This window comes from Taeniopygia guttata, chromosome 14, assembly GCF_048771995.1.
Source record: "Taeniopygia guttata chromosome 14, bTaeGut7.mat, whole genome shotgun sequence".
NCBI classification, from domain to species: Eukaryota; Metazoa; Chordata; class Aves; order Passeriformes; family Estrildidae; genus Taeniopygia; species Taeniopygia guttata.
The window spans coordinates 14,281,147-14,303,292 of NC_133039.1; the positions used below are offsets into that span (position 1 = coordinate 14,281,147).

Sequence of the window (22,146 nt, forward strand, 5' to 3'; positions counted from 1 at the left end):
TTGTGTGCTCAGCCACAAGGAACACGTGTTCACTGCTCTCTCTAAGAAATCCAGTCCTTTCAGAAATGGCACCTCCAAGCAGGCTCCCACTCCAGAGTTCTTAATGGCCCCACTGAGAAGTGGCTGTGCTGAAGCACTTTCTCCTCTCTTCATCTTTCAGCACACTCCACTTGTGCTTGGCCCTATTCCAGGGCCCAGTTCTAAACTCAGTGTCCTCAAAGCCTTGATTTCAAGTGACTAAACAACACCCAATTCAAACCAATGCTTGAGTACTTTTTAAAAATCCTAAACTGAACTATATTTGACTTTTAGCAGAGTACAGGGATGCTGTACTCACAGCAAAAAGGTCCAATGCTCCACTAAAGCAAGTATTAACACATCACACAGCAGCTGTGTGAAAACTCCTTCAAAGCCAAGAAATTAGGCAGTGTAAGAGGAGAAGTAACTGATTAACAGTTCTGTGATACTGGTGCATGTTGAGTTGAACTGGATTATCACTTCTCCCTCTCTTTTGAAATATTAACATCCTGCACACTACAGTGATGTATGGATCCAGCAGGAAAGGCAGTGTTCCATGGAGGTATCAGCCACCCTTTGAAACACCTGTACTCCATCAAACAAGCACCTGAGTGCATTAATTGTGGAGGCTCAGAGTTTACAGCTCTTGAGGGTGCACTCCCTACAGCTCAGACATCTGATATTCCAACACCATGCAGGGTCTCCCTCCTTTGAAGTCCCTTTTCAGAAAATGAAGAACATCCAGCATTGCAGATAAAGGCACTGAAGAAAATAATGGCAAGACTTCCTGGCAGTGTGCACTGACTTCACACAACAGCTTTTCATTTTCCTTCTCCACCTAAGCTGAAGAACATGTACCCTGCAGACTGTGATGCCTCCAGTCCTGCCACAGAAATAATGAGCCTTGCCCTTGGAAAACTAACAGCACTCATCATTTATCTGCTAGAATATCCATCCCCAGCACTACAGCCTGCACATGTATTTCCAAACAGAGAGTGTTTCAGTTTTCTGCTGAAGAGAAAATGCCAAGCTGTTCTCTCAAGCTGCCTGCTCTCTCAAGTCCAGCCATGAACAGGAGTAGGAAGGAAATGCAAAATGTCAGGCCCATTCCTTCAAACTCATAGAATCTTCATGTCAGATGCAGACATTAATAAGAATTGAGACTTTTTTCCCCTTTTTCATTGAGGCACCCAGTGACCACAAGTCTTTCTCTACTCTCCAGTGTGTACTCACCCTCAGTTCCACCTCTTTGCCAAGTAAGTCATACAGGACTGCTCCTTTGGAGGTGATTTCAGAAGCAAGCTGTCTAGCTGCCTTCAAGTCAGCAATCTGGGAACACAGCAACAGCAGTGAATAGCAGGAGAATCCCCAACCTCACAAAGAATATCCATGGTATTTCTCTTTTTGATGTCAAAATTGCCCTGGAGGTCTAAACTCTGCCAGAGGTTGTGCACCAGAATCAGAGTCGACAGAGCCTCTCTTGGCTTTGAAACAGTCCAGTGAGGCTCCATCAGGTACAGGTTTCTGAGTGAAACCCCAAATATTTTAGGCCAAGATAAAAACCCCCACAAATCTCCTCAGAACTGTGGCTCAGCCAGTTGTTGGTTCCTATGCTGCCCAGGACAAAGGGAAATACCACCTTTTTCATAAGCAGAAGTAAAAACTTCATATACCAAGAGGAATGGGACCAGCCTGCAATGGAAGTAATGAACTTTTAAGCATCTACCAAGTGGTTTTTTGTTATTTTTTCAGAGAGATACATCAGACTTACAGAGAGGAGAATCACTTCTGGGTCTGTGGATCTGCCATTTTCTCAAGAATCACAGGAACAAAGAATCATACAATGGTTTGTATGGGAAGAGACCCTAAAGCTCATCCAGTCCCATTCCTGCCATGGGCAGGGACATCTTCCACAGAAGTAGTAACAGAAATTCCTCTTATTTAGCAAAGTGCTGGGTTGTTTTTTTGTTTGGTTGTTTTTTTTTTTTAATATTTAGAGAAGGTGCTTTTACAATATCAAGAGATGGTTTTTATTTTAAGGGCTTGAACAACTTTGATGTCTGTTAGGGTCACAGGAAGATTTCCCCTTCTTTCAATGCAAATGGGCTGAAAAACAACTTTCAGTCAGTATTTTGCAAACTCCTCCTGTTGCAGAAGTTTAATAAGTAGAAAATAATCTTTATTCCAGCCAATATTTCTATGGTGACAACAGGATTTTAATACAAAGAGAACCAGTTTTGTGCCACTTTTGCCTTCTATTATGCTTCTGATTGAGAATTCAGAGATTAAAACTTATCACAGAGTCACATAACCCCACCTGCTGAAAGTCTGACTTACACCTATGCCTACTGCCTCGCCAGAACATTCTCCACTTAAATGCCAGCTAGAAAACAGATGAGTTTTTCCAAGTGAACACAAGAGTGGCAGTTTTGCTTACTTTGGAGCCCAGATCAAACTTGAACTTGGTGCTGTCCTCCTCGGGGAACTGTGCACGCTCCCCTCCCTGGGTGTTCATGGCCCCGTAGAGCACCGAGGTGACCTTGAGCAGCTCCTTCACCGCGTGCCCATCGGCCTGGTACAGCTTCTTGGTGTTCAGCTTGATGTGAGCCTTGGTGGCCTTGGGCGAGAAAGAAACAATTCAGCAGTCACAAAAGAACAAAATCCTCAGTTGTCTGCTCTCAAAGCTCTTTTTGGGGGCACCAGGCTCTGCTGTACAGAATAACTCTTCCTGTTTGGACACCCAGTTTGCCTCCTTGTAATACTGGTATTTCTAGAAGAAATTTTTCTGAAAGCTGTGTGCTTTCTGCATGTCAGAACATTTGCAGAAAACCCCTCAAACTATCATCATTTCTTCCCTGAATAAAGATCAGCAAAAACCCTATGCACCATTTAAATTCAAATTAAGTTTAAGTGGAAAGTAAGTGCTGCCCAGGTCTTGTGATGATGCTGCAGAGAGGTAAATTTCACCCCTAATGAGTTGCAAGGATGAGATCAGTTATCCTAATTTAACTGTCTTCTCTTCCAGCAGCACCTTCCAAAAGTTTTATTGTTTCTCTCAATTTTTTCCCTGCTTTGATATTAGTGATTTTATTCCTTCGCCCTCCATCTCTGAAATGTACAGAGAGAACTATAAGGAAAAAATACTAAAAATTCTAATATTATCTTTTTGTGCTTCAAAATAATAAAGGGAGAAAATTACTATCTGTCACAGACAGGACATAAATGTTGTTCTTGAAATTCCTAGAAGTTTGTATTATAAATTAATAGCCACAAGGAGCCAACCACAAATTTCAGATTAAACTTTGAGGGAGTCTGTGGTGGCATAACTGGACAAGTAAGCAAAAAAAAAAAAAAAAAATTAATCAGCTATGGGTCCAAAAACTAAGCTTAAAAATGACACATGAAGCACAAAAGTGACTTAACATCCTCTTTTCAGTATATTTTATGATGAAACTTCTGCTGAAATGTTTCTCCTTTGGGAATGTAGCAGATAGAGCCTATCCATAAATCACTGGTGATATTACACAGCTTTGGTTTTACAGTGCTCCTGGAAGGAATTTACATTCCCTCAGGCTTTGACAGAGCAGGATCTTCAAGCTGGGGGAAGACATTACAATATTTGGTACAATAGAATTATAAGCTCTGCATTGAGCTTCACTGAATAATGGACTGAAGGAAAAAATCCTGTGAAACTGAAGAGAGAAAGCACCACACTACAAACCAATGATTTGGCTCCAGCTGTTCCAAAGAAACAAAGCAAATGGATGTTGGCCCATGCTTATTCCGGTGTATTTTGTCAAGACTTTGTGACTTTAAAATTAGATCTTAATTCTCAATAAATATTTTTCTCTTGTTTCTCTCATCCTAAAATCTCAACCCAGCAGAGGAAAATGACTCCTTGTATCTGTTTGCAGAGACAGAGCCCAGGGAATGGCTGGAGTTGTGTTAGGAGAGGGTCAGGCTGGATCTCAGGAAAAGCTCCTTCCCCCAGAGGGTGGTAGGGCACTGAACAAGCTCCCAGGGAATGGGCACAGCCAGAGCTCAAGGTCCCAACCCAGGATCTTCTGTGATTCCTGAAAATTGAAGCCCAAACTTCCAGAACAGGCTCCTGATGTTGTGCACCTCAGCCAGGGGAATAAGAGACTCACAGTACAAAAAATCCCTAATTGCTTTTGAAATGTTGGTCTCAGAATGACCTCAAATGGGCCAAGACACAAAGTGAAAAGCCAGATATGTTCAACTCTCTTCCCTTGCAGTAGAAGCAATCTAAAAAATTAATTGCAGAAACAGCAAGTGTTCTATTATATGAGAAGTGGTCATTAAATTGACAGACTCTGTTAAACATCCCCTGTCCAAAGGGGACTGATGCACTAAATTATAAAGGATGTTGTTAGAGACAGCAGTTCCAATTTCAGCTTCATTCACCCTCAAGAGAGTAAAATCAATGTCTAGTAAGAGGAAAAAAACAGTTTTTCATTCAAAGGCTACTTAAAAAGAGAAAAAATACACAGACAAACATATATCTTTTTCAGACTGGCACAACAGCACTGTGAAGTCAAGAAGATAACTTCACGTTTGGAAAGTCACCTCCATCACTTCATCTTTGAAACACCTATTTGATTTGTTGTTTTATTCTATAACATTTCTAGTTCTACACAACTATTAAAAACCACAGCTATTTATTCTGAAGATCAGATGGTTAAAATGCAACAAAAAATATAAATATACAGCAAGAGTGGCAGAAACAGGCAGAAAATTTGCTTAACTTCACAATCTGCTGTATCAATACCATGAAGCCAAATTTTCTGTGATGTCTGACTCTTGCAAAAGGTTTTGTGCCCTTGGGTGGCTGAGTTTGTTTTCATGAATGAATTTTTATGAGATTAACTCATTGGAGGCTTTTTGTTGCACTCTACTTCAAATTTGGATCCAAGTGGGCTTAAGCAGGAGCCAGGTACTGAGTTCCACTGATCAGGGCAGCTCTAGGGGGGGAAATTGATTAAAAACCCACCTAAGACAACCTTGCAGGAACTTCAGAACTTTTGGGTGTGGGAAGGAGGTCTTTGCTAAGTTCTCAAACTGCCAGGAACACAGAGCAATAGCTAGTTTGTGTGGAAAATTAACACCTCCTCGCTCCTTGTTCAGTAAAGCAGAGCAGAGCCCCAGCTACATTCCCTGGTGATGGATCTGTCCTGACATTCTCTTCTGAGACAATTCTGTCTCCATCACATCTCCCATCTGCCCACGGGTGCATAAAGCCATTAACTCCTGGGAAAGATAATTGTGGATTGCATGGACAGTGAATTATTAAGGAAATGTCTACAAGCTTCTCTCATCTTGAAAATGCTGAAAACCTACAATAATCCCCACTCTAATTTGTAATATTAACTGAGACTAAGTACAGGATGACTAATGTAATTTCCATTAATTTCATTTTCTGAATCATATTACGTAATTCTCAAAAACCCTTGAGATTTCTGACATGAAATCAGCTATTGAAAAGGGTGACATTATTTCTGCTTCCAGACTTGTGCTTGGAGGGGGAAACCCTTCCAAACAGAACAGACCTGTTCACTGCATCTCGTGATGCTCCAAGGCTCAAAAGTACATTCTAATATGTACAGGAATGTATCCTGCTCTGAACATGGCAAAATTAAGAATTAAGAGAATTTATGGTGCACACTGTTCACCAATGACAAGGGAAATATTGTTAAAATGACATTTGAATACATTTTAAGATTTTTCAAAAAATCTTTGGTATAAGGATAAAAACTTCCATTGCTTCCAGATCCCCCTGCACCTCCAGAAAATTCTTTTCACACAATGAAGAGTGTTCATCTAAGTGTGTGATAACATCAAAAGCTCACACTGCTTCCAAATAACATGAATTTTATGAAGGACAATGTTATTTTACTCCAAAAGACTAAAAAATTTGATGACCCAATCCAAATATGTTCATGCATTAAAAAAATGATCTTAGAAAAACCACATGCCTTGATCTATGGGAAATCTCATACAGCCAATATATGATTCTATATCATAATGAAAATGCCAGAAATTATGACAATTCAAGCACAGAAAAGAATCAGGCATCCAAAGTTAGCAATAACCAAGGTGGGATCTCTTCTAAAACAATTTAAATGGTTTAAAAACATTCCCCATCTACAGTTGTGTCTTCCACTGTCACTTTTTAAAAATTAGGAGAGATAAGGATGAATATTGGTTTAGATCCCAATTTAGATCCCAATATTCTATTTAGATCCCAATATTATATTTAGATTCCATTTCTGCAGAGAGAAGTACAGAATGTCAGTAACAGCATGTCCTGGCCTCTTCCAATTTCCAGCAGCACAGGACACAGGATCACAGAATCATGGAGTGGTTTGGCTTGGAAGGGACCTTAAAACTCATCCAGTTCCAGCTCTGCCACGGGCAGGGACAGCTGCCACTGTCCCAGGCTGCTCCAAGTCCTGTCCAGCCTGGCCTTGGACACTGGCAGGGATAAAGCAGCACCAGAATGCAACACAAACTCAGCCACCCCTTGCAGGGAAGCTCTGTGGGGTTAAGAGTGAAAGCTCTAAACCTGCCATGGAACCAGGATTTTGGATTTTCAGGGTTTCAGCCCGAGCACAGCTCCTGGGCACACTCACCATGAACTGAGCCACGGCCTTAATGAAGAAAACCCGGTCCTGCTCTGTCTCCACATCCCCAGGAATGTCACTCTGAGGTTCATACCTGTGCAAACAACAACTGCAGATGTTGCCAAGGTTCTGGCAACATTAAAGAGCGTGCTTCATCTGTGAGGCAAAAATCAAACATAAAGCACAGATGAGACTGGAGAATAAATGTGTAAATAAATTCCTACTGCAGAGTGGGGCATGCAGAGGGTTTGTACTAACCACAGGAGCTGGAAAACCTGACACACTGCACAAGTTCATAGCCAGACATCATTTCAAACATTCTCCTTTCACAAGTAAGGGAAACTTATGGAAAAACAAACTAAAATCTGTGAAATGCTTAAAAAACACCATCAGTGAGATGCAGAAACTTCTAGAAGTGGCCAGTCTGAAGGAACCAGGGAAGAATAAAAGGAAATTCAGTGACTCAGACCCTCAGTGTAACAGCAGCATTTTAAAGACTATTTAGCCAACTTAATCCAAATAATTTTGAATGGTTATGAGTATATCCCTATTTCATTACAACTGCAAGAGTATTCAGCAAATTTCTAACGACTTGGTAATTAAACTGAATGGATTATTAACTAATAATTATTAATCCAGGTCAAAAAACAGCAATGAGGAAAACTGGTCAATGTTGCTTTCAATTACAATGTTCTACTTTATAAAGAACCTCTTAATTTTACACTTAAGCAAGAGAGAGATGCTAATGTATAATTCAAATAACACTTCAAGATCCAGAAATATTTAACCAAAGTCTGTCAATGGGTTAAATGGGTGTAAAACTGCAACTGGACAGTAGTAGGTTAGAACCAAACCATTTTACTTCTTTTAAACCTGTTGTGGATGCAGGACAGTACCAGGCTGTAGCAACAAGGCAAGAACTGGCTGGGTTTTGGTGAAGCTCCCACAACAGATCACCCTGTTTGGATAAAAGGTCAGACACAGACAGGACGGCTGTGAAATTTGGAGAGTATATGAGAGAGATAAGCTAATTTTGAATGAGTGTGCCCACAGCAAACTCTGCCAGTCACTGGGTTTGCTACTCCAGGCTCTGTCATTAAGCTAGAAACCTACAAACTACCACTTTCCTGTCTGGTATTTAGAAGAGCAGAGCTCAAAGAATGATTAAATATCACTGAATTCCCTAATTCCACAGCACACCATCAGCTCCCAAGCACTCTCCCCGCATCGCAGCATCAGCCTGAGTTTTGCTGGCCTCACCACCAACCTTTTGACCAGCCACAGCAGCACTTCTGACACAAGCATGAAGTTTGGGGTGTGGAAATTCTCCATGGATATGAGTCGAGGATACCCCAGCGCCCTCATCATCTCAGTAAAATCTGAAAAATGAGGAAGAGCAGGGATTTCTTCTTTTACATCCAATAAGGGATTTGCCAAGAGTGCCATCTCCCACACAGCGCTGCTTAGTTACCATGAGTTACACCCAGCGCAAAGCACTCTTAACAAATTAAACCGCAATAATTAACATAAATCGTATCATTTCAACAGAAAACACGCCAAAGTGAAAACAGGCGTTTTTAACGAGATTCCCTGAGGTGAAAGGACGCGGACACAGCCGGTCCGTGCAGACACAGCCTTCACTGCGCTCGCTACGGGCGGGGCTGTGCCACCCCCGGCAGCGGGGACGCCTCCCCGGCAGGGAGCGGCGGGCTGAGCCCTGCGGGGAGCGGCGGGCCGAGCCCTGCATGCCCTGCATGCCCCGGTGCCCCGGCCCGGCCCCGCTCACTGCGGAGGTCGCGGAACGACATCGCCGCCACCGCCGCCACCGCCGCGCCCAGAAACGCGCTACGGCGGCGCGCCGCGGCCAAACCCCGCGGGAAGCGAAGCGTGCGGCGGGCCGGACAGCGAGGCACGGAATGGCGCCATAAGATGGGGGAAGAGTTTAAACTCGCTAAACTCGCTGAGACCGATCGCCACAGTGGCAACCAGACCAGAGCACTGAGTGCTGTGTCCAGGTTTTCCTTAAACACTTCCCGCCACAGCGAATCCACCACACGCAGGGGCAGCCCGTTCTAATATCGCATCACCCTTTCAGGGTGATTCTTTCTAGTGTGTAAGCTAAAGCTCGTGTGGTACATTTAACACTGTGTCTTCTTGTCTTGGGTACTCAAAATGTCCCTCAGATATTTCTGGAGGTCCCAGGCCCAGGTCAGAAGCATTTGAGACCCTGGCAGGCAGCTGGAAACAGCTGTGATTTTGGATTTGAGCCATGGAACGATTTACCAACCTTGCAGGAAGAACAAGAAGTCACATAAGTTTAGATATTATAGTAGAAGTAGTCACAAAGCAAAGGGAAGAATTTTTGAGTGCTGTACAGGGGGTTTTGGTTTTGTACACGGGGGTCAGAAGGTTTAAGATGGAGGGATCTGGGCCTGCCATGTTCTCCTTCTTTCTTCTTCCTCACCTCCGTGTTCTTGGTGATGTTGGAACTCACAGATTGGTTTAGAGTAGAAAAGCACCATTTAATATAGGTAATAGGCATTGGGGAAAAACTGTACCCATGTAACACGTAATGTACCATATAAAAGACAGCAGCAGCCCTGGGCAGAGGGGGAGAGAAGAAGCAGTCGGGAGTCAGAGAGGATGTCAGGGTGTGTGTGTGCCTCTGCCTGAGCTGTGAGCAAACCACAGCAGCCCCAGAAGAAAATCTTTTAGATAACTTGCAATAAACTGCCTTGAGACTGGATGACTGAAGACTGTTGAGTCTTTCTTTGAAAGCATGGGTTGGAGGAGAGACTTTTCCACCACATGGAGCCACCCCCGACGTAGGGGTGAGCTCCAGCACTGTCCCTTGTTCTCTGTGAGCAGCACCAGTCCCCCTTGTGCACCCTCCTGGCACAGAGGAGTGAGAAGGTGTCCCCGTCCCCCCTCAGCTCCCCTTCTCCAGGATGAGCCCCTGGGACAGCCGGGGCAGAACGGCGGCAGCGCCGTGTCCTGGCTGTGTGCCCTGCGCTGGGGACACAGCCAGGTGTGACAACACCTCACCTCCAGTCCAGTTGCAAGAAGGTCTCCAGCAACGCACAGCAAAGAAGAGTTGACTGGCAGACTTTTGGAGGGGCCAGGGATATATAAGGAAAATGTTTGAATATGTATTTGGCTGATGCAACACCAGGGGTGTGAAAGGCAGAGCTGCCATTTTGTGGATGAGCCTCTGGTGGTCGGCCATGCTTCCAACACTGTTGCATTTACTTTGTGAAATTTTTATTTGTTATCAATAAAACTTTTATAACTCATTCCCACTTGGGGTCTGAGTTGTTTGTAACACCTGGGCTGAGCCGGAATGGGGTTTGTGACTGTCACGATCTGCTCGTGCAGGGTTTTGTGATGGTTCGTTAACCGATCCCAAAAGTGCAAAAAGGCAAAAGGCAGGGGACTATCTGTTTAATCACAACAAATGTACTTTTATTTAGGTACCGACAGCAAATGCAATAGATGGGACAGAAAAGGGAAATAAAGAATAGAGAGAAAAGAGGGAAAGGGGAATAGCTACACCGTCGAGACGAGATCCTCAATGGTCCAGCCACAAAGATTCGCCGTCATCTGTGGGGGTGCACCAAAGTCTTCCCAAAAAGTTACAGTTTATATAATCCTTAGCCAAAGCGAGTGGCATCTGGCCAGAAGGTGGGCAATATTGATGGGCCATTGTGTGGAGCCTGTTGGTCTGTGAAGCAGGTACAGGCATACAGGGACAGGGACAAGCCACCGCTTGTCACACCCTGTTCGCCTGTTCGAATTCTGTGGAAGCACAGCGAGTGCACCTGCAAACAGTCACTTGGCAAGTGTCCACATCCACCTTGGCCAGGCCACAACTCCTGTCAGGGTCTTCAGGGTCCTTGCGATGGTCGTGAGGCAGATGAAGGAAACTTCGGACCATCTCTCACACCACCCCATGACTAACGATCGTCGTAAGGGAGAGCTCCATCCGTAACGCTGTTCTGAAGTCTTCAGGACTCGTCAAGGTGGTAGTAGCATATTCCAGAAAACAGAGACAGAAAATCAGACAGAAAAAAGAAAAGTAGGAAAAAGATAAGGGAAAGAAATAAGGAAAAAGGAAAAGAAAAACAAATAATCAATTCTCCAATTAAAAATATACATTCAATTTCTTATTAAAAACAAATAATCAATTTTGATTTAAAAAGCTGCAGCACAATCAAAAATCTTATCACGAGGGCCAATTGCCTATTTTAATGCTCAAGTAATTCACCTTCTGTCAATAACCCTGGGAGTGTCTACAGGAAATGGGGTATTGACCAATTTATGTGCATTCATTATAGATCATAATTTTCCAATTCACGATGTATAGGATTGCTGACAGTAAAGTTGCAAACATAAAAATTTGAATGATTTTTAGTATTCACCACTACATTTTCTACAAGTACTACATCACAAGCTGTTCTAAAACGTGCACAACCATTGCCAATATATACAAGACCTGTTTCAGAAGTCTCATTGGGATGAATTTCAAAGTGTCAAATATTCTGTTCTGTGTCTAAACAAATGTCTTGGGCTATAATTGCATTACTTTCACAAATAAATCCCTGTTGTTCCCAGACAATACAAGATTCTAAATTAACAATTTGCCAATTTTCCCCAATTTGATGGGCCCATCCTCTATGCTCGAAAGGATAGAGGACAGCTCCATCATGATTCAGCCCTAATGCAATGATAGGAAATACTGTGTACACTGAAGCATTCTGTATGGTTAATACAAAGGCTGTGGCTGTGTTTGTGCTAGGGTCATAGGTAAAATTCACTAAATTCCACCAGGATTGGAAATCTCTTTCAAAGTCAGTGGCACTGCCTCAAACTATTTTCTGAATTTCAGTAGGGAAAGTGCCTTCTTCACCTTCTCTTATAATTAAGGCAGCAACTGACTGCATCCACAGGTGTGCCTGGACACAGCTGAGAGCCAAAGAGACATTGTTTTGTGTAGCCCCCAGTGCATCAATTACCAATTTGTGATCATTTACATTTACCTTTTCCCAATTTGGTAATATATTTGATAGCAACCACTGTTGAGTTCCCAAAGCTGATAAGGATGACTGTAGTGGTTGTTGTAATTTTGTCAAATCTCTAGTGGTCGTAGCCAATTTGTTCATTAATACCTCTGAATCAATACTGTTTAAGATTCCCAATCCTGTTCCCACAACACTGGTTATGTCTCTTTTAAAAGGGTTCTACTGTCACAACCACGTCATCCAACCCTGAAAAAAAGTTTGCAAAAAAGGTGAACAAGCTGGCTGAATTTCTGAGACATAATTTTGCATCAGCAATTTTACTTGTTTAAGAGACCATGCCAGATTAAACAGTATTTGTGGTTGACCTGCTTTCCTGATTATATATGGTCCAATTTCAAAAATTTTCGGGCTAAGCATAACCAGTGGTTGGGTGGTAGGGGTCACAACATTAACATCAGGCCCTCCCCAGTATGTAAATCAATACTTTAAACTTAAAAGAAAGCACTTCAATATTTTTGGATCAAAGAAAAACCACTTCTACAGTTTGTGTTAAAGTGAAATTGTGCCAACAATCCTGTACGCTTCGGTGCAAGAGATCCTTTCACTTTTTCTGCATGCTACCACAATTATTTCAGACCACCACCACTCAGCTGGTTTCTGGCCATGGGGTTGTGGTAGGATGCAGAAAAGTATCACCAGTTTTATCATGGATTAGCTGGTCTTCATGTCCCTCGGAGTTCTTCTGAAAAAGGAAACACAACAGAATCCTGCCAGCAAGAGGCAGAAAAGGTTAGAATGATGGAATTATCCAGCACATATTTATCCAGTGCTCTTTCCCGAGAGCACCAGAGGCTTCCCATACACATTTATTCAGAAGGGGTTTTAGCACAAGTGGTACTAGCCCCATAGTAAGGGAGGTCCACCAGAACCAGGTTGTCCAAGGTATGGTGTTGGATTATCAGGATCATTTGGTACACAGCGTAGGAGTCAGTGTAGATAGAGACAACAGAGGCATTCTGTACCTCACGTTGGAAAACACTCCAGGCAGCTCTCAGCTCCCCAACCCAAGCACTGCTTTCTCCCTCAGTAATTAGTTCACCACGGGAAATGTGGGGGGTGCTGCCCTGTGTCCCCACACCTTCCCTTATTGTTTAGCAGAGGCATCAGTGAACCAAAAACTTACTGATTGTTCAGGGGAGAAAGAAGGGGCTGCTTTGAGTACAGAGGCAGTTTTGTCATGGCTGCTATCCAAGCTCTCAGTTTCTTGGATCACTAAAGTTTTTACCACTCCTTCTGTCATTGAGAAGATGTTGCAATAATGTTCAATCCGAGCATACCACTTTCTAACTGAGGCCCTCTGAGCCACCCCATCAGGAGGGGGGGTCCCAGTAGTGACTGTCTTAATAACATTAAAAGGGCCTCTCAATACAATTGGTTGTTGTCGTGCAATTTTCCCCACTTCTATGAGAGCTAAGATAACCACAAACAATCCTTTTTCCCAGGCAGTGTATCTTTTCTCAGCATCTTTGAAACCACGGGAATAAAAACCAACAGGCCTTGTCAGACCCTCAGGACCCCGCTGCCATGTGTGTACTGACAATCCTGAGGCAGCAAATCCCCATTCCACCTGGAAAGGATCTGTGGGATGGATAGGGCCATGTGCTCGATGAGCTGTTGCTTCAAAAATCAGCAATTGCAATGCTTCCTCCTGAGAAGGAGTCCAATCTCATTTTACCCCCTTCCTCAGCAAATCATAAAGGGGCCTGGCAATAATTGAAAAATCTGGAATGTGTTTTCTCCAAAACACTAGTAATCCTAAAGCCTGTTGAAGATCTTTCCTGGAGTGAGGCATTTTAATCTGATCTAAAGAGGTTAAGGTATCATGTGGAATACATGTCATGCCTCCTTTCCACCAAATTCCCAAAAACTTCACTTCCTGAGAAAGCTTTTGAATTTTCTCTGAGGGAATTTTTAAGTCAAGGCTTTCTAAATGGGAGATTATATTTTGCTGGGTATCCCCCACTACCTGTATTTCATACACCCCCCCACAAGAATATCATCAATGTATTGATAAACAGCTACATTGTCAGGTTTGGGTATTTTTTCTAATTCTTTGGCTAAAGCGTGGTGGGTAAAGTGGGGGAGTGCTTGTACCCTTGGGGAAGTCTGGTGAAGGTGTATTACTGACCTTCCCATGTGAAAACAAGGTGGTCCATGTCTTCTGGTTGTATAGGTGTCATAAAAAGCATATCTTTGACATCTATACTTGCCATGATTGTGTGCACCTTTTCTTGAATTGATGTTATTAATTCAGCTAGATTTGGTACTGCTGTAAGAGGATCTGTGTTGGCATTAAGCCTGTGAAAATCAACTGTCAGCCTCCACTTCCAGCTGGGTTTCTGAACTGGCCATACAGGTGAATTGAAAGCAGAATGGGTATTGACTATTACTCCTTGATCTCGCAAATCCTATATGACCAGTTTGATACCCTCTCTGGCACCAGAAGGAAGAGGGTATTTTTTTACATTAGTAGTTTTGATGAATGGTAGGGAGGGTGCAGCTTGGAGCAGTCTAATGTTAAGGTGTGGTATACCGAAAAACTACAATAATCCCTCAGAATCTTCCCACTGCCTCCCAGCAAGAACATCCATCCCTAGTAAATTGCTTGGAATGTCCCCAGTTACCATTTTGACAACTAACTGATTTTCCTCCCCAGGGAGTATGAGTTTTACTAGAGCCACATTCATAATTTCTGTAGTTCCTAATGCATTCAAAACATAACATTGTTTTCTAATTGGGAAAATTCCACATTTCTGGGCAGCTGTATTTGTTAATGCAGAAGTATGAGCTCTGGTATCAACTACAAAAGTAATAAGTGCCCTTTTAGGGCCAACTATTGCTGTAATTAATATGTCCCCAGTTTTGTGATTTCTAGTGATCATTCTTAAAAATAACCAGTCCCCACTTCCCCGCTCACCTTTGAGAGACAAAGTTTTTAGTTTCCCTGATGCTGAAGCTGTTTTGGCTCAATTCCCGAAATTTTTGAAAGGGATTGTTTCGGCTCCGTGCCCAGACCCTGTGCAAGGGACAGCTTTGGTTCACTGCCAAGTACCTGTACAGGTGGATGCTTTGGCTCAAGAAGGGTTGCTCTGGGTTGTACAGTGGGGTATTTTGACACAATGGATCTGGGACAGTGCCAATTAGAAACTATTTTCTTCAGTTTGTCAAGTGGCAAGCCATCCATAATGTTTTTAGGGACACCCTTTTTTATCCCCAGTGACCACCAAAACTGGCGGTTAGAGATTTGCTTGTCCTTTTCAGGTTTTACATTAGGAGAAGCAATGTGTCCAACACCCTTTGGGTTTTCTGGTTTTTCTGATTTTTCTTCTGGGAGCTTTACAGGTCCATATTTTCTACTGTAATTAATCAGCTCATCTGCCACTTCACTCCATGTCCAAATTTTATGTTTACTGATAGGAGTGGAGAAATGCGACTGTGCACTTGGTGGCTTAGAAGGAGTAGCATAGGGAGTGAACCCAGGATCAGTGGAAACAGAGGGGTTGTTTTGGTTATTAAGAAATCTATCCAGTCTTTCTGCAGGAGAAATTGCTGCTATGGTTTTTTGAATGTGAATCGCTCTAGGTTGGAGTGATTCTGGGAGACTCTGAATTAAAGGAGTCATCATTTCAGGCTTTACTGGTAACTGCATTGGTGATTCACAGCCTGTAGTTAATTTTCTTTCATGTATCATTTGCAAGCAGGCAGCTTTGTGAATGTTTTCCAGGAGCTGTTTGGGGGTACCAAGTATGGCTAAAGGTTCTCCCTTTAAAAACACCCCATGTCCCCAGGATTCACTGCCTTCTTGTTCTGACAAATGAATTTGTTCTCCCCCGGTAAGAGACACTCGGAACACGTATTCTGTCTCAGTTTCGTGAGGGAGACGCCCATATTCCTTTTTCAATTTAGCCAATTTAGTAGCAGTGTATGGCATTTCTTTAGTGGTTATGTGTGGGTCAAAATCCTCATTATTGATATAGTTATATTCTGTTTTACTTAGAGGTCTCAAGTTAGGACAATGTTCCCCACAATTTTTTCCTAGAGTTAATTCTTTGTGGGGATAAATTTGATTGATGTGGGGAATTTCATTCTCCTCTGTTTCTTTTGGTGTGTCAGTGCATTTTGAATTTTTAATCTGTTCCTCTCTAAGGGCATTTCTTAACAAATGTTTTTCATTCCTTTCTTCATCTAATTGTTTTTGCAAAATTTGAACTAAGTTTTGAAGGGAGTCTATTATTGTTTCTTGCTCACTTCTTTGCTTGAAACGAGTTTCTACAGCTGCTGTGAGGCAAGCTCCCAAAACTGAGCAGAGAATGGTTTTATTTCTGCCCAATTTGAATTTTGTTTCAAGTTGTAAAGAACATACTCTATCAACCACATTCTCCAAATTAAACCAGTTACTTTGTGCCCATTCCTCTTCTCCTGGAGAAGGTTTGGCATCGTGTTTAGCTAGTAGAGCATAAAATCCAACTTTAGCTTTATCATTGAGGTTATCACTCATTTTGTGAAGGGACCAAAGCCACGACAGGGAGGTACAAACCCAAGTTACACAAACCACACGGCCTTCGCTGTGCCACCCTTCGCTTCCCTGGGTGGGTGAAGAGACAAAACCTGCCTGGGAGGCTCTGTGTGGTTTCTTCAAGTTGTCCCTTCCCAGACAGTCCAGATACACACAAAAACAACAACAAAACAACACAGTGTCCCGCCTTTTGCACTAAGAGATCTTCTGCAAATTTCTGAAGACAGTGTGGGTGCTTCTTTCACCGAGGCAATGTGCAGTCTGCTGGAAATTCGAATTCCCCTCCCTTGCGATCTAGAACAACTCAGCCTTTTGGGCTGAAGTCTAAGTGCAGCTGGAGAGAAACGTCCTTCCCCTGTTAAAGACTACACAGAGCCTGCACCCCTCTGCCTAGACAGAAATCCTGTCCGTGATGCCAATTTTATGTCACGATCTGCTCGTGCAGAGTGCAGTGATGGTTCGTTAACCGATCCCAAAAGTGCAAAAAGGCAAAAGGCAGGGGACCATCAGTTTAATCACAACAAATACACCTTTACTTAGGTACCAACAGCAAATGCAATAGATGGGACAGAAAAGGGAAATAAAGAATAGAGAGAAAAGAGGGAAAGGGGAATATAGCTACCACCATCCGAGATGAGATCCTCAATGGTCCAGCCACATGGATTCATTGTCGTCCGTGGGGGTGCACCAAAGTCTTCCCAAAAATTACAGTTTATATAATCCTTAGCCAAAGCGAGTGGCCAGATGGGGGCAGGATTGATGGGCCATTGTGTGGAGCCCGTTGATCTGTGAAGCAGGTACGGGCATACAGGGACAGGGACAGGGACAGGCCACCGCTCTGTCACAGCCTGTTTGAATGCAGCGTTCTGTGGGAGCACAGCCAGTGCCCCTGCAAACAGTCACTTGGCAAGTGTCCATGTTAGTGTTCAGAAACACATCATCACGGGATATGATTCTATGCAGGTGCTTTTATTAAGAGCTCTGGGAGTTGGGGTACAAACCCAGATCTGACTACGAACAGAAGTTTCGAGCTGAACGTATTTTATACCCTATCGTTGTATAACTTACACATTAATTATTAAACTTACATTGTTCTATTGTATACATTGAGATGTGTTTATAGTGATCTTTCTTAGGTCCATGACCACAGTTTCACATGATTATTCTTTCTGATTAAACAGTAATTATATTTAATTACTAAACAGTCATCACATCTACCAACTATATCAATTATCATGTACTAGCTACATAGTACTATTTCTCCCTGTGCTAAAGGTATTTACCTTTCCAAGGCATACTAAGGTTATTTTTTTCCTGTTAAGTCTAAATCTCATTATTTTAAACCCTTTTACTATCATCCACATCCACCTTGGCCAGCCCAGAGCTCCTGTCAGGGGTCTTCAGGGTCCTTGCGATGGTTGTGAGGCAAATGCAGGAAACTTTGGACAGTCTCTCACAGTGACTCAGGAGGGAGGGCTGGGAGCCATCCCCGGGGATTCTGAGGAACCCCAGCGGTGTGTGAGGTGTGAGGGGAGCCCAGTCTGCACCTGGCCGAGCACACAGAGCCAGGGGCCACATCCCGGGGATCCATCCACCCTCTGTGTGATAGATGACTTAATACGATGATTAACTCTCACAATTAAATGCAAATATCATGTATCTATGTTAAGAAAAGTTTTATAGATTTATACCCCTTTGCGTTGTTATCAGGGGACAGCCTGGGTTTGGGACATTTGGGAGGGTCTGCTTGTCATTGTGGCAACACCTGACCTCCAATCAATATTTAAAGAAGTAAACTCCACCACTGGACAGTGAAAAATGAGTTGATGAACAGAACTTTGGGAGGGGCAAAAGGATTAAAATGTGAAACCTCCATTGTGTAGGTGAGCACATGGTAGAAAAAATCCTTTGCTCCTGGCACTGTAATATTTTCTTTATTCAGTCTTCTGTTGTATTTTTTATAAGGTTTTAATAAACCTTTCTAAATTTTTGGAAGTGAGCAGCATTTCTCACACTCCATGTGCTCTGCCGAGCACAACGAGGATCTCTCCCAGGGCAAGAGCCCAACTTTTGTGTGGCAAAAATCAAACAAAATAAGTCTTCATAAGACTAGAAGATAAATCTACTGCAGTTTGGGGTATCTGGACCCTGGAATGCACACAGTGGGTTTGTGTACAAACTGCAAAACATGTAGAGCCTGACACACTTCTGCAGCAGGAATGGCCAGGGAATCCTGGGGGAAACAAACTGCTCTTTGTGATGAGGAGCCTGGGGAAATGGAAAAGTCTGGGGAAGAGAAATATGCAGGAATGTCACTGTTCCCTGCAATTACAGTGCAGAGCAGCTCTCCCTGTTAATGGGCTGGCATTAGAGGAGAGCTGGGTGCCCAGGATGAGCTGAAGCCCATGGATCAAACACCAGGGGTAATAAATCAACACCTGCCCTTTGGTGGCTCAGCAGATGAGCAGGAGAAGCTACTTAGGATGGAAAACCACCCCCGAGCAAGGAGATCTCCAGATCCATCTCTGTTGGTGTCTGACAGGTCAGGAGAGGAGATCGGCTTTTTATATTCGGTGAAAACCAAAATTAAACTAAAACAAAATTATACACTCACCCTCCATTAGCTCCCTCCAAAGCCAAATGCCATTTGACCCACTCAAAGCCAGCACTAAGTGCTGATTTCTCAAAGTCTGCCTAATTCCAGGGGGTCCAATTTCAGATGCAACAGCACAGCTTGATTTAAAGGCAGCCCAGCCCTCCCAGTGAGCCTGGGAGCTGCAAGTGCAGCTCATCCTCACCACAAGGCACAGGGGATCCAAAAATCCTTGTTTTCTCATCAAATATCCCGACTTGGAAGAGACCATAATGATCACAAGGTGCTTTGGTGAGTTTTCCACCAACATTTTGGCTTTTGGACTACCTGGGGGGAAAGGCACCAAGAGCAACCAGCCAGGGTGACAAGGACAAAAAAGGACAGGTTTGGGAGGCCACTGTCACAGTCACCCAATTTTACCCTTTTTGATAAGGATCACCCAGAAAAATGCTGCCCATGCATGAGGAAACACAACCCTGCTCAGCAAAAGGGTGAAATGAACCCTCCTGGGCCTCTTCTTCCCCGGGCTCCAAACTTGGCACAGCCTCCTTATTTAACTTATTTAACTGATTGCAGCCACAGAATCATTAAAGTTGGAAAAGCCCCCCAGGATCCAACCATTCCCCAGCACTGCCAAGGCCACCACTAACCCATGTCCCCAAGGGCAACATCCACTGCATTAAAAGTCTAAGTCTGAGAAGAATTCCAGAGGATTTCCCCCCAAAGTTAAGTGGTTTATATCCACAATAATTTAGTGTAGTCAGCATTTGGGCACTGCCATCAAAACTAGGGACACAAATGGGTGGAAATGAGATCTCTTCCAGGATTATCCCAAATACTCCTTCCCTGTGAGGTGCTGCCTTTGCCTGGTTTCCCCCCTTTCCGAGGGGCTCTCAGGGGCAGTTGGAGTCTTGGATAAACAGACCTTGGGCTGGGCCAGTCTGGGAATTTTATGTTCCCGTGCTGGCAGAAACCTGTGAGCTCAGCAGCAGAATTAAGTGTTGCTCAGTTTAAAGGTGAGAGGAGCTTTTTTGTGTCCAAAACTCCTGTGAAATGGAGCCCTGGGGAAGCAATTCCTTGGGCATGAATCCAGCCTCACTGCCAGCAGCTCCCTGTCACACTGCGACATGAAATAACTCACACACGGACGCTAGATGCAAAAGAGGGAAGAAAAGAACTAAAAGAGCAATTTTATTTTCTGACTCCACTATATATATAATTTTAAAAGTGACACTGGGTTGGAGGGTGAAATTGTCACCTCTCCAACTACACTGATTAAACCAACAGTCCATCAATTCTCTCCACTTACAACGAAGAGTGCAAAACAATTATTATTTACGTGAACAGTGTGAGAAAGTTCTAGTAGAAATATGTAGATGTCAGAAGGCATAAAAAACTTTTAGAAGAACTTTAAAACTCTCAAAAGAACAGGGTGACAGTTCCCTGTGCCTCAGCTTTGTCATCTGCCTCTGCCTGGTGCAGGAAGACCTTCCAACCCCAATGCCAGCGCTGTGGCACTGCAGTTCTTGTGGGATTGAGGAATTATGATCCCCCCTCAGTTAGGTGATGAGGATCTCGGGCTCCCTGGGCAGGAGATGGATTTTCTCTGCAGGCTGGGTGCCTTCATCAGTTGTTAAACTGTCGGAAAATGTGTGGTCACATCAGAAAAATACCCCTGATGAGGTTGTCTGGGCATCTTTATGAGCAGAGCTGACATGTTCAGCCAGAAATCTCTCTTGACTTGACCTCCAGAAAATAAATCACACTGCCAGCAAACCCAGGACCCAGCCTGAGGTTTCATTAACTAAGAGAGAAGGGAATAGTCCTCAAAAGCTCATCCAAAGCCTATTTGGGCTGGTCCCAGGATGGGGAGGCTGCAGAGCAGGAGCTGGGGTGATGTCTGCTGCAGCTCATCAGTAAATGTGTTTGATAACAACCCATCCCTCTGAACAAGTTGTGCCTGGAGCTGGCTGTGCCCAGCAGAAGGAGCCCAAAATGAAGCTGAAACCATCTGAGTTGTGTGGGGAGGACAGAAGCTGCTGGGGCAGGAGGTGTGGGTCCATCCTGCTGCTCCTGGAGCTTCCCTGCAGCAGCAGGAACAGCAGTGGGTGTGGAAGGAGCAATTACCAGGAACAACACAGCTTGGGATTTATACTGATTAATGGGCCCTTTTCCCATCAGAAGGAAAATCACACACAACCAGCCCTGGCAGACACAAAAATCCATCAGGTTTTTCAGCCCACCTCGTGGTGTCTATTGACACATTTAGATACAACTCAAACCCCCACATTTTTGTGAAGATTTTGTAAATGTGAAGAAATCTGATGCCAGAAGAGCCCAAGGTGGGCAGGCCCTGGCACAGGGTGCCCAGAGAAGCTGTGGCTGCCCCTGGAAGGCTGGGATAGTGGAAGGTGTCCATGCCCATGGCAGGAGGTGGCACTGGATGAGCTTTAAGCTCCTTTCCCACCCAAAGCATCCCATGATTCTGTGATTTGGGCCCCCGTGGGCTGTGTTTGAGCAGAGGAGCACGTCCCTGCAAGCTCCAGGAGAACGGCAGAAGGAGCAGCTCCAACCCCAGGGGGCTGCCCAGCTCAGCCCCAGCTGCTCCAGCAGGATTGGGAAGCTCCAGCAGGAACAGCTGCAAAGAACTGCTAAGAATTGGGCAAGTTGCTTTGTTTTCACTTCATTTTGCCCAAGGGGAGGATGAGGGAGCTTTCCCACCGAGCATGGTGTGATCCAGCACCGTCCTGGGGGCTGGCAGTGATTCCCAAATCATCTCCTGTGGTAGGTGGGCTTCCAGCATCCAGCAGTCCCACCTGGAGCATCCTGCACACAACCTCCAGCCTCAGGGCTCCCCTTCCCAGCTCTAAGCCAGGTTTTGTGTCCTGAGGCATTGGCAAATTTGGGGGGAGTTTTTCTGGAGCCCTCTCAGACCCTCTGGCAAGAGGGAAATGCAGAGCACATCTCTCACCTGGCAGGTCGGAGTGAGTGACTCGAATGCTTTGCTGAGCACAACAGAGCAGTGGGAGGTACAGCCCAGGCTGAAAACACATTTTCATCCATCACAGTCCCAGAAGGTGGCAAACATCCAGCATTGGGACAGCTGGGAAAGACCCAGAAACCAGAGCAACTTCTTAATGCCTTGGGTTTACAGAGCAGGATATTAAAGGTGTGGAAAACAGGTCTGCCCAGCTGAGGGGCACCCCAGGAGCACAGGGGCTGCTCACCCCCTCTCCTGTCCCCACAGGGAGGGTGGGGATGGCGCTGGGCCGGGAGCAGCAGGGCTCAGCCCTCACCCTG

The 22,146-nt window shown here is 44.2% G+C and overlaps 1 protein-coding gene across 4 annotated transcripts in view; it reads right to left on the bottom strand.

Moving 5' to 3' along the window:
• Window positions 1-8,531, bottom strand: part of CLUAP1 (clusterin associated protein 1) — a 56,387-nt gene extending 47,856 nt beyond the window's left edge. For 2 of the 4 annotated variants that reach the window (XM_002194528.7, XM_012576757.5), the window contains exons 1-5: window positions 8,446-8,531; window positions 7,927-8,038; window positions 6,669-6,753; window positions 2,456-2,635; window positions 1,252-1,347 (exon numbers count right to left, since the gene is read on the bottom strand). In XM_002194528.7, coding sequence (XP_002194564.4) covers window positions 1,252-1,347; window positions 2,456-2,635; window positions 6,669-6,753; window positions 7,927-8,038; window positions 8,446-8,467 — 495 coding nt within the window. In that variant the 5' untranslated portion in view covers window positions 8,468-8,531. The other 2 variants (XM_012576749.5, XM_012576752.5) reach the window with 2 other exon arrangements.
• Window positions 8,532-22,146: the final 13,615 nt, after the last annotated feature.